Consider the following 14,143-nt stretch of genomic DNA (forward strand, 5'->3'; position numbering starts at 1 on the left):
GAGAGGCAGCGAGATAGATGAAAGAGAGAGAAAGAGAAGTGTATGACGGAGAGGGAGAAAGAGGAAGAAATGTACCTCAAGTGCAGTCACTGTATCAGCTTACACACATGAACATGTGCACACAATACACGTATGTTTAAATCTATTTTCAAGGGCCGGTTGCAAAAGGCCATGATTTCTGTGAGTTGTTTGATCAATTAATCACAACAAGAAAGCCCACAATTCTAGGTATTTTTTGGGCAATGTCATGCAGCATTTTTGTCAGAAACGTTACAACCTAGTTGTTCTTAATGCATTCCTTTTTTTTGTGATGACACAAATTTTGTTCAACAATATTTAGATTTAATTCTAGAAGTGCTACTGTGCTAATTCAAGGCTGGGGACTTAAAGTGTTTTTCACTTAATTACATTTTCAATTTTGCCCTCATATATCACTGTTTCATATATATATATATATATATATATATATATATATATATATATATATATATATATATATATATATATATACAGTATCTTGGACAGTTTTTCTTGTTTACTAATCCCAACAATACTATAATCTTCATCAACAGTGCTGCAAATCAGACTCTTTCAAATACATAACTGCGGAAAACAGATTTCCCTTTAATAAAACCACTGTGTATGCACAGCTGGACTGTCCTTGAAAGTAAACTGGGCATCTAAGTTAGTTTTGGTTCTACATTGTTTCTCCAGCACAATACGCACTGCAGTGCTCAGTGTATGATGATGAAGTTCACAAACCATAGAAGAGTGAATCAAACAATGTAGAATACTTTGTCACATGTACCTGGTAGGCTTGAGCTGATTTGCTGCTTATGAAGTACAGAATTGTTGCTGTAATAATTAACTCTCCAAAGTTTGACAGAGAATCCAGCCTGAAAGCAGCACAAACCCTGGTCTGCTCTGCTATTGTCAGTTTGAGAGCCCCCTTAACATTCAAACCTGATGCTGTCTATTGCTGGGTGAAATAGTGGAATAATATTTTTCAGTCAATGTGGTATAGTAAGATGACACATAATTCAAATAAATTAAGTATATTTTCATGAAATATAGGTTTTGGTTCATCCTGGTCGTAACTGACAGGACTGGGTAGAAACTGGTGAAAAGTGCTAACACATTGTAGCATATATTTCGGATATATTAATAAAATCCCTTTCATTTTTTGACGGTGTAAGCTATGATCCTGACATTGGTACTGTTTTGTGTGAAACTGCCCCGTTAACACTGTCTTTCTGCATATTCCTTCCTTCTCCCTTGATCCCTCATTTCTGTGTGTCCCTTTTCTGCTGTCTGTCTGCTGCTTTCTCCACACCCCTCTTTACCTTGCCACCTCTTCAGGTATATGTATGAGCTGGAGGCCAGTACAGAGGGTGGGACCGGTGTGAGTGACAAATATGTTATACAAACACCAGTCTCCTGCCCCACTGGGATCCAACCTCCCCACAATGTGACAGTGTCAGGCCCCCACTCCATCTCTCTTGCTTGGACCACTCCTGGTGAGTAGCTATCTCGATGGATGGATGAATCATTTTTAGTGGAGAGTATTTGGTATGAACACTGTGTTTTGGGTTCTGATGATAGAACTAACTTGTTTATGTTTGGTAATGATGATTTATATAAAGCGAGGTGTATTCTGTAGTACCTAAAAAACAGATGCATATCTCCCTGAAAATCATTTCAAAAGCCTGTTGAAAAGTCAAAGATGATTAGATTTAATTGTCCTGGAGACTGTTGAGGAGCATTGACAATATCATTAAATGAATATTTTAACAAAACATTTCCAGAACCAGTAGTTCCTTCTAATCTATTGGTGTTTGGATGTGCCGTTAACCAGTCAAACCTCTGATCTATTCTGCTAATGCATGCACAAACAAATGCTTTGTAGTGGCATTGTGGGTAATTGCTTGGTCACTGAGAAATGGCCACAGAGTTCCAGAGGGGCTCAATTCAGTGTTTGTAAGAATTTAAAATCTGTTTTCAGAGGGGAAGACTTCAACTGACCTAACTTTCTAACATAGAGATCTCTAAACATGCAGCGAGAGCATTTCTAAATAAACCCACAATGAGTACAATTAAATCATTCTCTCAGAAACTGGAAACGGAGTTAAAGGACAATTCCGGCGCAAAACGAACCTAGGGGTTAATAACAGATGTGTACCCACTCGATCGCTCTCTGGGACATGTTTTCATGCTAATCGAATGTGTTTGTAGCTTGAAACAAGTTAGCACGGACCGCTGATTAGCTTACAACACTAGTATTCGGGGCACAGGGAAAGTAAAAACAAATCTCTATTTATACCACTAAAGACAGTCGCGTTCTCGTATACAGGTGGCCGCCGTCTTGGGAGCTACTGTCTTTCTAAACTATCTTTGTAATAAACTGTCTGTACACCTACAATGTTCTCAATGCTTTGGTTAACATGTAGGGACCCTCATTATGCTACCGTTGAAGTGTGGTGATATTTTGAGCCTTTTTAGTGGTATAATAAGCGATTTGTTTTTATTTTCCCTGTGCCCCGAATACTAGCGTTGTAAGCTAATCAGCGGTCCGCGCTAGCTTGTTCCAAGCTCCAAACACATTTGATTAGCATGAAAACATGTCCCAGAGAGCGATCGAGTGGGTACACATCTGTTATTAACCCCTAGGTTCGTTTTGCGCCGGAATTGTCCTTTAACATGATACATACAGTCTCTTACCACAGTAATTTCCCAGAAAAAAAGTATTACATAAAGTGATTTCCCAATAATCTAAATACTGTAACACTAACCAACATTAAAGCAATGGTTGTCACACCTATTGGGTTTAGCTCAACAACGCCGAAACAAATTATACTCACCATATTAAACTGAGCAGAGAGAAGTTTTTCCCTTTGATATGAGGAGACAGAGAGAGGGGTCACACTGAAACAAAAGCCCTGAGTAGATTTCCATTTACCTTCTGGCCTCTCAAGCCTGGACACACACAAACACACACAAACACACACACACACACACACACACACACACACACACACACACACACACACACACACACAGGTTTACATGAGCATAAACTCAGAGTGTTTCAACTCTAAGTTTCGTGCTTATGGGGCAGTGATTGTCTGCCCTAACCCATCTATCATTGACTATTACTCTCTCATTAGGCCGATTTCCTATTTCAGAAACCGCTTATAGGGCCAACTAGCAAAGACACTTTACTTTGTGTGTGTGTGTGTGTGTGTGTGTGTGTGTGTGTGTGTGTGTGTGTGTGTGTGTGTGTGTGTGTGTGTGTCTTTTGTTTCTGTATATTTGTGTCTGTGTTTATGCATGCATTTGTATATGTGTGTGTGCATATGTGTGTGTGCACGTCACTGGAGATATTTCCATAGGCAGGCCTATTCTATCGTCATTACGGGTTGATTTTAAAGGTGAGGAAATATCAGCTGGGTTCTCACGCTTGGTTAACTCCCTGAGCCCAGAATCTGGAGTGTTTTCGACTTGTGTGTGTATGTGTGTGTGCCAGACTCTTTGACAGTGTGTCTGTCAGTGTGTACGTACATGCACATGTGTTTATATTGCATATAGCATATATTGACTGTCAAAGCACTAACGTATGGCTATTAAAAAGACATTTACTCTAGGATCAATTGCTTCATCATGGTGTTTGTGCCTGTGTGTGTGTGTGTGTGTGTGTGTGTGTGTGTGTGTGTGTGTGTGTGTGTGTGTGTGTGTGTGTGTGTGTGAAACCACTTTGTGTGAATGTTTTTTGCTTGTATGTAAGAATACATATGTGCATTTGTAATTGTTGGATCATGTATGTGAAATAGAAGATGGCAAAGCAGCGGATTGGTTGTAAATAATAGCTTAATAGCTTAATAACTTAAATATTACAGTGACGATTAAACTCCTATGGCTGAGCACCACAATGATCAAAGAGAGATGCATTATGACCCCCTCACACATAAATATCCGTGTGTGTGTGTGTGTGTGTGTGTGTGTGTGTGTGTGTGTGTGTGTGTGTGGGTGTGTGTGTGTGTGTGTGTGTGTGTGTGTGTGTGTGTGTGTGTGTGCATGTGCGTGTGCATGTGCATGTGCTCATGATATAAAAAGCTTCATGTGCTGAAGTCAGAGGTGTGTGTGTGTGTGTGTGTGTGTGTGTGTGTGTGTGTGTGTGTGTGTGTGTGTGTGTGTGTGTGTTGCTGCTTGTGTGCATATGTGAGTTGGGGGGTGAATAATTGAAGTCTTTCATTTGTCTGGTAATCAGTTCGTTCTCGAGATATCCAGAGTTCATGAATGTTGAATAACCCATCACAATACAGTTGGCCTGAATTATGGAAAAACCTCCGATGAGAATATTAACAAAGTCTAGGTGTGTGTTTCTGTGTGGGTGTTTCTGTATATATACATGTGTGTGCTTTGAGACCACTGGGCCAAGATTGTGAAGGCAAGATCAGTCGGTTTTAAGATAAAAATATGACCAAATATGTTGGTGTGCTTATAGAAAATAATATATATTGTACTTCCTTACTTTCATTTATTCATATTCAACTATTTGAATGCAGACTACAACTTTTAATGATCACATACAAACATTTGGGCTTACCTATATTTTATACTGTATACAATACAGTTCTGTCAATATAAAGTTACCTAACATGATGATGTTCAAAACTGACCATGAAGTAAGACTTCCTTGACTGAGTCTATAAGTAGTGAATTAAAATGTATTTACCTTACAAAGAATTAGAAGAGTCAACTGCCTTTTTTAGTAAAGTGTGCATGGTACAGCTTATTGTTTGTAGGCTGAATGCTCTTTTTTTGCAATGTGAATCGGACAATGACCTTCAGATGATAAAAATGTTGTGCTGCTGTTTTTAAACATGCTAAACAAAAGATAATCATATACCATGTGTCTTTCTGCTTTTCCACAGCTCAGCTCTACAGCAGCCAGCCTGTAAACTACAACATCCTGTTCAATCCAGGAAGTGAAAGAGCCATAATGCATCATGCTGGCCAAGACCGGCACCTCACTGTGACAGGTCTAGAGCCATTCACCGCCTACTACATCAGAGTCCAGGCCTGTCAAATTGGTAAGTATTAGGTTATGCTGACTTCAGTTTGAAAGTTTTACTATCATTAATAGGACCTTTAGTTGTGCGGCGTAAAGAAAGTTGCGGAGCACTTTTGTAGCTGAGTGGTTATAGCGCATGCCACATTACTACAACGCCCTGGGTCTGATTCCAGCCTTGGGACCTTTGTTTCATGTGACACCCCTATCTCTTAAAAGAAAATAATAGGCCAATGTGTGATGAAGAAAAAAAGCATAAACTTTAGAACAACAAAGTTGTTTCCAACTTGTTTTACCCACAGATTGTGCGCATTAGCATAACATAAACTGGAACACTCTGGTCAGCAATAGCTTTTACAAATGGAGCAGCTATTCCTTGTACATCAGCAATGTCCTTCAGTGTTATAACAGTAAATTCTGGTTAAAAAAAGGTATTCAGGTACAGGTATTCCCATCCTTATGAAAAAGTAGCATGTGTTATCACTATGGTGTACTGATATATTTGTTTCATTAATGTAAAAGAAAGACAACTTTCTTTTCCTAGAAATGTGTGTGTTTTGTGACAAATTGCTCCTATTTTGCCCGTTGGAGATGGGTGTGGAGTAGGAGGGGGTGTGTATGTCCGGACCTTAGAGACCGCCCCAGAAGGTCTGCTGCCTCCCACAGTAAAAGCAGCTGGAGCCAGTGTTCTGGAGATCCGCTGGTCACCCCCCAAAAAACCCAACGGACTCATCACATCCTACCATATATACAGGTAACATACACACAGAAACACATGTATACTGTAAGTATAGATCACAAGTTTTATCATGATACAATATTATAATGATTCTTTGTACAATGGTACGATATTTGTTGATATCACAATATCTGCCACAATAGGGTTTCAATTTGATTCAATTCAGGGGCCTGTGATCGATATGAGACAATATCATGAGCCCATTTAACACAATCAGTTACGTTTATAATCAATTCACAAAAAGCGACAAAAATATGATTTGACAGTTTTATAACTGAGCTTTTCCAGACATTTAAATGAAAAACAAACTATTCTTTCTAATAAAAAATAATGTATGAGTGGGATTTTCAAAATAATGACGCATCTCAAAGATGATATGTATCGATATTTTCACTTTGCATTGATGATATTGGATCGTTGATCATTAAAGCGATATATAGATCCAGATTGATGTATCATTGCACCCCAAATATACTATATATATATATATATATATATATATATATATATATATTTTTTTTTTTTTTTTTTTTTTTAATTTTTTTTTTTGGGCTTTTCTGCCTTTAATGGACAGGACAGCTAGGTGAGAAAGGGGAGAGAGAGGGGGAAGACATGCAGGAAATCATCACAGGTCGGACTCGAACCCTGGACCTCTGCATCGAGGCATAAACCTCTATGTATATGTGCACCTGCTCTACCAACTGAGCCAACCTGGCCTCCAGATACAAACATTTAAATGTGCATTGCATGTGCAGTACACTGAGACGTATGACCAGTGTCTTCTTTATTATGTATACTAGTGTTGGTTAAGGCCCCTTTTTTCCTTCTGGAATTTTTTGAGGCTTGGATTCAACAAGGTCCTGGCAACATTTCATAAACATTCAACAGACCTTAATGATTTCACTGAGGGCACATTCCACCTTATACCAAACATAATGTAATGGGTTAAGATCTAAGGAGCAAACAGATACATTTTGTCTTGTCTTCAGCTTTTAGCTTTGTGTATTGTTTTCCTCATTTAATTACTCTGTGAAGTAAACAAGGCATTTTTACCCACAAAAATCATAGTTGAGCAGCCATTTCTGAAAATGAACATACAATGTGTTTTATTTACATGTGACTGTCTGGAGGAGCAAGGCTGTTTTTAATTATGAGAAAGTGGATGATGAAGTATACAGTAGACAAGTCGACATAGAAACAACTACAACATACAAAAAGCGGTTTTCACATTTTTATGTTTTCATACAAACCAATGTGATAATGTCCTCACATTATTTACTTAGTCTATCACTCCAACACTAATGAACCAGAAGTAACACACCTAAATGACATACACATACTCTGTGCGTACATATAATATGCATATTTACCTTTACATACAGAAAAGCGTAGACGTTTTAGTGATATATCATCAGGCAAATGTCTGCTTACGAATCTACGTACTTTGTGTGTGTGTGTGTGTGTGTGTGTGTGTGTGTGTGTGTGTGTGTGTGTGTGTGTGTGTGCGTGTGCATCTGCGCGGGTGTATTAATGCATGCTGAAGGTCGTGGTCTGGTTGTTGACCAAAGACTGTGTGATCTGTATGCAGGGTCAGACCAGACTAAGCCCTTTAAGTCCTCAGGAAACACACATTAGCATAGCAGTTCACACAGACACACACACACTGACACACCTGGCATGATCCTACTCAGGCAGACAGGGACTTGAATAAAATAGGAAAATATCTCTCTCACTCACACCTGAAACCCTACATAATCACAGACAGAGGGGCTTACCAAGACATCAGGGTACTTGCATCAGCCAGGGACTTACACATAATGTTAAAGACATGATGTTACATTTTTATTTAAATTCCACACAAAGTGTGGTTATTTTCAGTACGCTAAAGTATACTGAGATATATTAACATTCATTTAGATAACATACTTAAAAAATACCCTTTTCCTTTGATTTGAGCATAATTCAAGTGTATTTTGAATATATTGCAAATACACAAAAAGTAAAATTTTTAAAGCTTTTTTTTTTTTTTGACATTTGTGTCACTTTTTTGACGTGTCACTTTTTTCAACGTTCTTTTATCAATTGTTTTTTCTTCAAATGCTATAACATTTACTAAAACACCCAAATTCAATGAAAGTAGTGAACTGATTATTTATTTAACTTGTTAAGAGCGTTGTATGGAACCATCCACATTATTATTTTGGACAATTTGTTTGAAAGAAAACCCAAATTTCTGATATAGAAACTTTTTGAAAATGGGTCAAATTTGACCCGAGGACAACAGGAGGGTTAAAAACTAGAGGACACTCTGAGAGGGAAGAACTCTGCCAAGGCAATGCCCTATATCTCATGTTAATGAAAGTAAGAAATAATTTGGGTATCTGCCCCGTAATTCGGATCTTCTCCCAATTTTGATGGGTTCTTCCTTGGCCCATACTACACTCTTCCACCAAGTTTAATGACAATAAGGCCAGTAGTTTTCCCATAATTCTGCTTACAAGCAAACAAACAAGCAAACAAACAAACAAATCAAACCGAAAACAATAATAATAATAATGTATTAATTAGCTATTCAAGCATATCTTAAGTACAGCGTGTCATATACTAAGTACAACTTAAGAGGTTATATAACTTTAAGTGTTATTATTTAGATAAATAAAAAGTATACAAAAATACATTTAACATATTTTCATGAATGGCTGATTCAAGTATTCATTCTGTTACAGGCGTCCAGTAGGAACAGAGGAGGAGCTCCTGGTTTTTATTTGGTCCAGTGGTCCTTTTGAATTTTTTGATGCGAGTCCTGCCCTGCGACCCTTCAGCTACTTCCAGTACAGGGTTCGCTCCCACAACTCCAAAGGCTCAGTTCTGAGCCAATGGGCTTTAGCTCAGACCTTACAGGCAGAACCACAAGATATAGCCCCTCCCACTGTCACACCCACTGGTGAGTTCACCAAGTCACATGGAAACTGGTATAGTTAAAATGTTCCTGTATTGAATCAATCACTGTAACAGTCCCTTGTGCTGTGCGCGTTGACAGGCCCATACTCAGCCCATCTGAAATGGAGTGAACCAGGAGAGCCCAACGGTCTCATTTCCCATTATAGACTGGTTTACAAGAAGCACCAACAGGACCCAACGCTCAATTCAACTGCTGTTACTGCTCTAACTGTAAAGGTAAATGCACACATGCATGTAGATGCACACACAAGCACACACACGCACAGTGAATGCTGGATTACAGGAGCATAGGTGCATATATCTGTGAGAACAATCTCCTCCTAGATCACATGTTTTCTTATATCATTTGGCGCAAAGGAATCTACAGTAAGCTATGATAAGATTGCTCATGCAAGCAAAAACTGAAACACATGCATAACATGCCTGTAAATGTACATGTATAATTCCCAAGCATTAAAAAATACATAAAAAGTATATGGACAATATATATATAATATATAGTATAGTGAGTGTGTGTGTGTGTGTGTGTGTGTGTGTGTGTGTGTGTGTGTGTGGGTCTATTGTCATTTGTGATGCATGTGAAGAAATTTGGACTCTACCTGTGGTGCTGGTGCCATCTGTTTGCCAGTGAGGGGCCTGAAGACACACACACACACACACACACACATACACACAACACAGAGTTATTCTCCAGGGCCCTTCCCACAAGTCTGTGCTATGTATGCCTGATTCTCCAACACAGGAAATAAATATGAGCAAGCTCCCACAAACCAAACACACACACAGAAGCAGTGTTGGGATAGTTACTTTTAAAACGTTAGATTTAGATTAGAAGATTACCGAATGCATGTTCCATTAGATTACTCAATTCAAGTAACATATTCAAAATTATTTGGATTACTTTTGGAATACTTCAAAATCATTTTGCTGAGCCTATTTGTCTCGGTCACTCAATTTTAAACCAGCTTTGTGTCATCTTAGTGTGGACAGTGTGTGCAGATAAAGGATTTCGTCGGACCTCCACTGCTCCAGGATCTCGTCGGGCCTCCACTGGTTAAACTTACATGCAGTAGTTATCTTTTTTTTTTTTTTATCTCTGACAACAGAAAAGAAGAGAAACAAAGAAATAAAAACATGCTCAAAAGAGATACATAGAGATTAAAAAATGGAGACATGAAGAAGGAGAAGAATGAAAATAAAAACATTGATATCTGCAGACTTGCAGAAAAAAAATGGCAAAAGTCAGACTGACTGTCAGATTGGAAAACCAAATAACAATACAGTTAGTAGAGACGGTGAGAAAGACAAAAGAAAAGAGGACAAGAATGAGGGAGACCAAAAGAGTGTGGATGGGGGAGAAAAGACAAGTGAAGAAACAAGAGGGTGCGAGACAGAGTAATACATAGGCAAAGGAGGGAGGAAAGTGAAAGGGGGAGTAGAGGTAGAGGCATAGATCTATATTCTGTCCATACGAGTGGCCTCTTCTCCCTCGGTGACCTTTGGCTTGTCACTCATAATTAATACAAGATGTAAATGGAGACCTTTCACCTTCTCATTGATATGGAACACTCTGTGTTTGTTTGTGTGTGCGTGCGTGAGTTTGTGTATGTGTGAGAGGCTCATTGACATGGCATAGACTTATTTTGGTGGCGGTCATTTGTCACGCAGGTGTCTTCACCCCATATTAGGAATACACAAAGAGTGAAAATGAGAAACAAAGTTCTGGGCAAACTTGAACTAAGCAGTTACATAGGAATTTGTAACATGTGTGTCTTGGCTTTGTGTTGAAAGTGATTATCATTTATTGTAGATATGGATTGAAACCACAGGAACATCTTTCTTTTTTTAGCCTTAATGAGAGATTGCCAGAAGTGACATTTAGGCTGAATCCCAATTCCCAAGACTTCGATCTCCATTGTCCTTTTCTTTTGTATGCTCTATCATCATATCTTCATCATTACTTAGTTAACTTTTTCTATCCTTAATGTCCACTAATCCACTCATTCTTTTCTGCTCATAATTTCTTAGTTTGTGGATATATTGTGTGTGCATGTGTGTCTCTGTCCATTTAGTATTTGTGAATTTGTGTTTGTATTGATCTCAGGCTGGGCTGGGAACCCTGTTCTGTGCCAGCTTGGCTGATTAATGGGGTCGTCATGGCAATCGGACGGAATGAGGGTACGAAGCGCAGGCAGCCTGCCTCACTAGACCCCTACGTGCTGCCTGGCGCACACACAGTCTCACGCACAAATTCACTCTCCATGCTTTACACTTTTCTGACAGACATGTCAGTCACTCATACAACCCTGTCTAGTTGTTTTTCTTTCATTGTGGTTCCCTTACTTTTCTTTTGCTTTAAATGTCTCTAATTATTTTCTGTCCTCCCTCTATTCTCCTCTGACCTCTTAAATCTCTTCCTCTTGTTGTTCACTCTTTACTCTTTTTTTCCATCCCTCAATCCAGCTCTTTTTTTCTGTGCTTTTTGCATTTCCCAACTCTGGATCAGGATAATTTTGCTCTCACCAAATTCTGGCCAAGGGCTTCAGTGGGCAACTAACCTTTGTTTCATGCACCTGCTCTTACCTCATGCCTCCCCACTATCCTTTCCTCTCCTCCATCTTTCGCCCTTTCTTTCTTTTGCCCTTTTTTCTGCTCACATTTTTCACTACCTTGCAAGTCTTCCACATTTTTCCGCCTGTTATGTCATTTTCTCCCTCCTCAACCCTCCCCTCTCTGGTCTCTGTCCTGTTTTCCTCTACACCTCCCATTCCTCTACTTACATCTCCTTCCACCTCACCCTTAATTTCCTTAGCTCCTCTTTTTCATCGGCACTTTTATCTCACCATTTTGACAAACATTTTGTTTACCTCTTTCACCTTTAACCCTTCACTATACCTCCTCAGTCTCCCCAACTCTTCCCTTACTCCCTTTGCACCAAATTTCCCTTCTTCAGACACTCATCTCTCCTCCCTTGCATCTATCACTGATCTTTTCTCATCCACTTTTTAAATCCTTCTGCCTCCTGTATTTCTCTGCCTACCACCTCCTTTCTCCTCCTTTACTCTTCTGTCCTTTCCTCCCTCCCTTGGCTCTTCCAGATGTTACACTGTGGCCCTTGGGATCACTGGTGAAGTTAGTCCACGTGTGTGTGTGTGTGTGTGTGTGTGTGTGTGTGTGTGTGTGTGTGTGTGTCTGTGTGTCTGTGTGTCTGTGTGTCTGTGTGTGTGTTTTACTGTGGATACATATGTCTGAATATTGTTGCATGTGTGCCTGTGTGCATGCATAACATATTTTTGTGTGTGTGGGTGTGTATGTTTGTGTCTGTCAGCGTGTGTGTGTGTATGCGTGCGTGTGCTGTATTAATACATCCCATTGATCAGAGCAGGACCCCTGACAGTCATCATCCCTGAGAACCATCTGGCCGACGCCTGACGCTCCCTCACCCAAACACAAGCTGACACCCTATTAATCTGCTACCGCCATGCATACATACGTGTGTGTGTGTGTGTGCGTTATGTTTTAGTGTGTGTGAATGGATGAATCAGTGAGAGCATGTGGAAGAGAGAGTGTGTAGAGTATGCGTTAACATTTTTGCCATATACATGTTTCTGTGTACACGTGCATGCGTGCGTGTATGTGCTCCAACCCCAATCCGTGCACACACATACGAATGTGTACACACACCACTCCGCCATCCGCCAACAACAGCCGGCGCTGAAGGGAGCTGAAGGGTGCTTGGAAATTAAGGTTATTACACAAATTGAGCCATATGGTCTAAATATTTCAGAGCTGAAATTTACTAGGCAATAAAAATGGCCCCTACCTCGGTAATGGTGTAAATTACAGCTTAACCACCAGCGCTAATGATGTCCTTCTGTACACCCCGTAACCAACCGTACATGAAGGACACATTGTTTAAAAAATACCCCAGGAAAAGCGAGAGAGAGAGAGAGAGAGAGAGAGAGAGAGAGAGAAAGGGAAATAGAATGGGGATAGAGGAGTAAGGATCAGGGGAACATGGGTAAGAGGGAAGTGAAAAAGGTGAGGGAAGAGGAGAGATAGAGAGATGGAGAGAAAGAGAGAAAGTGATTAATATAGAGTAGATAAAGAGAGAGAGAGAGAGAGAGAGAGAGAGAGAGAGAGAGCTAGCAGCATGTTTACAATCTGTTAGTTTACCTTTAAGAGCCCGTCAGAGAGTGTGGGACAGCGAGGGCCAGCCGGCGAACTGTGTCTTAAAGCTGACATGAGGTTTCTGTGTGTGTGTGTGTGTGTGTGTGTGTGTGTGTGTGTGTCTCAACTGCACAGTCACAATGTGTGTGTTAAGGCATGCGCAGTTGGGAGATGCATACAAGTATGGACATGTTATCAGAATGTGTAGTGTGTTCTTTGACATGAATGGTCTGCAGGTGCATTAAATGATTAGATTTAGACAAACAAGTAATAGTGTTGAACACAGGGTGTGAACACATAGTATGAATACAGATGCATATTTTGGGAATACTGTATGTTGGCATGTGTTTCAGACTGACACATGGGTTTGCCTGGATATGCACAGTGAGGATGTGATCAAATAGGATACAGTTTTACCTGCTTATATGCCAGGAAAAATGTGAGTAGCACCAAGAAGACTGAGAATAGCTTAGCTGGAATGTTTCCTGGTTAACATGCAAGTGAGCTAACCTGAAGTACAAAAGATGATCACATTGTTGAAAAGAAAGGTTAGATTTGCTTTCACTCAATGAAGTGGGTGGAAAGCCCATTGTATGCCAAGTATTCGATTGCTCACTAGAAAAATGTATCATTGTCCGAACAGTTGCCACACTGCATTACCTTTAAGAACAACAACTTGGAGAAGTAGTTTTGGGAAATATACGTAATTTGCTTTCTTGCTAAGAGGTAGATAAGAAAATCGATACCACTCTCTTATCTGTTGGAAAGATATGAAGCTACAGTCAGTTAGCTTAGCTTAACATGAAGACTAGAAGCAGGGGAAAACAGCTAGCATGGCTCTGACCAAACGTAACAAAATCCTCCTACCAGCAGCTCTGAAGCTCACTAAGAAACACATTATAAATCATTTGTTTAATCCATACAAAAAGATATGTATAAAAACGACAAGTTGCATGTTTTCTTAAGTTGCAGTCCATTGAGCTCTCTCAGCAACCATTGTTTTAACGTCAAATTCAAGATATAATGTAATAGAAAGATATAAAAGAAAGTATCGGGGGATTCATAATTTATATTATGTATTTCAATAGGACTGACCTATTTTAGCTATTTTAAATATATAAATAAAATAAGGATTTGGCAACAGCTTTTCTCCTGCACTTGTTGCTTTGCACCCTCTCTTACTTTCTGTTCAGGTATCCTCTTTG

At 39.5% G+C, this 14,143-nt stretch overlaps 1 protein-coding gene across 1 annotated transcript in view; it reads left to right on the forward strand.

The window, feature by feature from the left end:
• The window catches only part of ush2a (Usher syndrome 2A (autosomal recessive, mild)), a 245,699-nt gene that overhangs the window by 208,434 nt on the left and 23,122 nt on the right, over nt 1–14,143 (forward strand). Inside the window, exons 70-74 of the mRNA XM_031314426.2 lie at nt 1,360–1,517; nt 4,932–5,090; nt 5,660–5,822; nt 8,534–8,751; nt 8,848–8,984. Coding sequence (XP_031170286.1) covers nt 1,360–1,517; nt 4,932–5,090; nt 5,660–5,822; nt 8,534–8,751; nt 8,848–8,984 — 835 coding nt within the window. The remainder of the gene's footprint in view (nt 1–1,359; nt 1,518–4,931; nt 5,091–5,659; nt 5,823–8,533; nt 8,752–8,847; nt 8,985–14,143) is intronic.

The sequence above is a fragment of the Sander lucioperca genome, chromosome 3 (assembly GCF_008315115.2).
Source record: "Sander lucioperca isolate FBNREF2018 chromosome 3, SLUC_FBN_1.2, whole genome shotgun sequence".
Lineage (NCBI taxonomy): Eukaryota > Metazoa > Chordata > Actinopteri > Perciformes > Percidae > Sander > Sander lucioperca.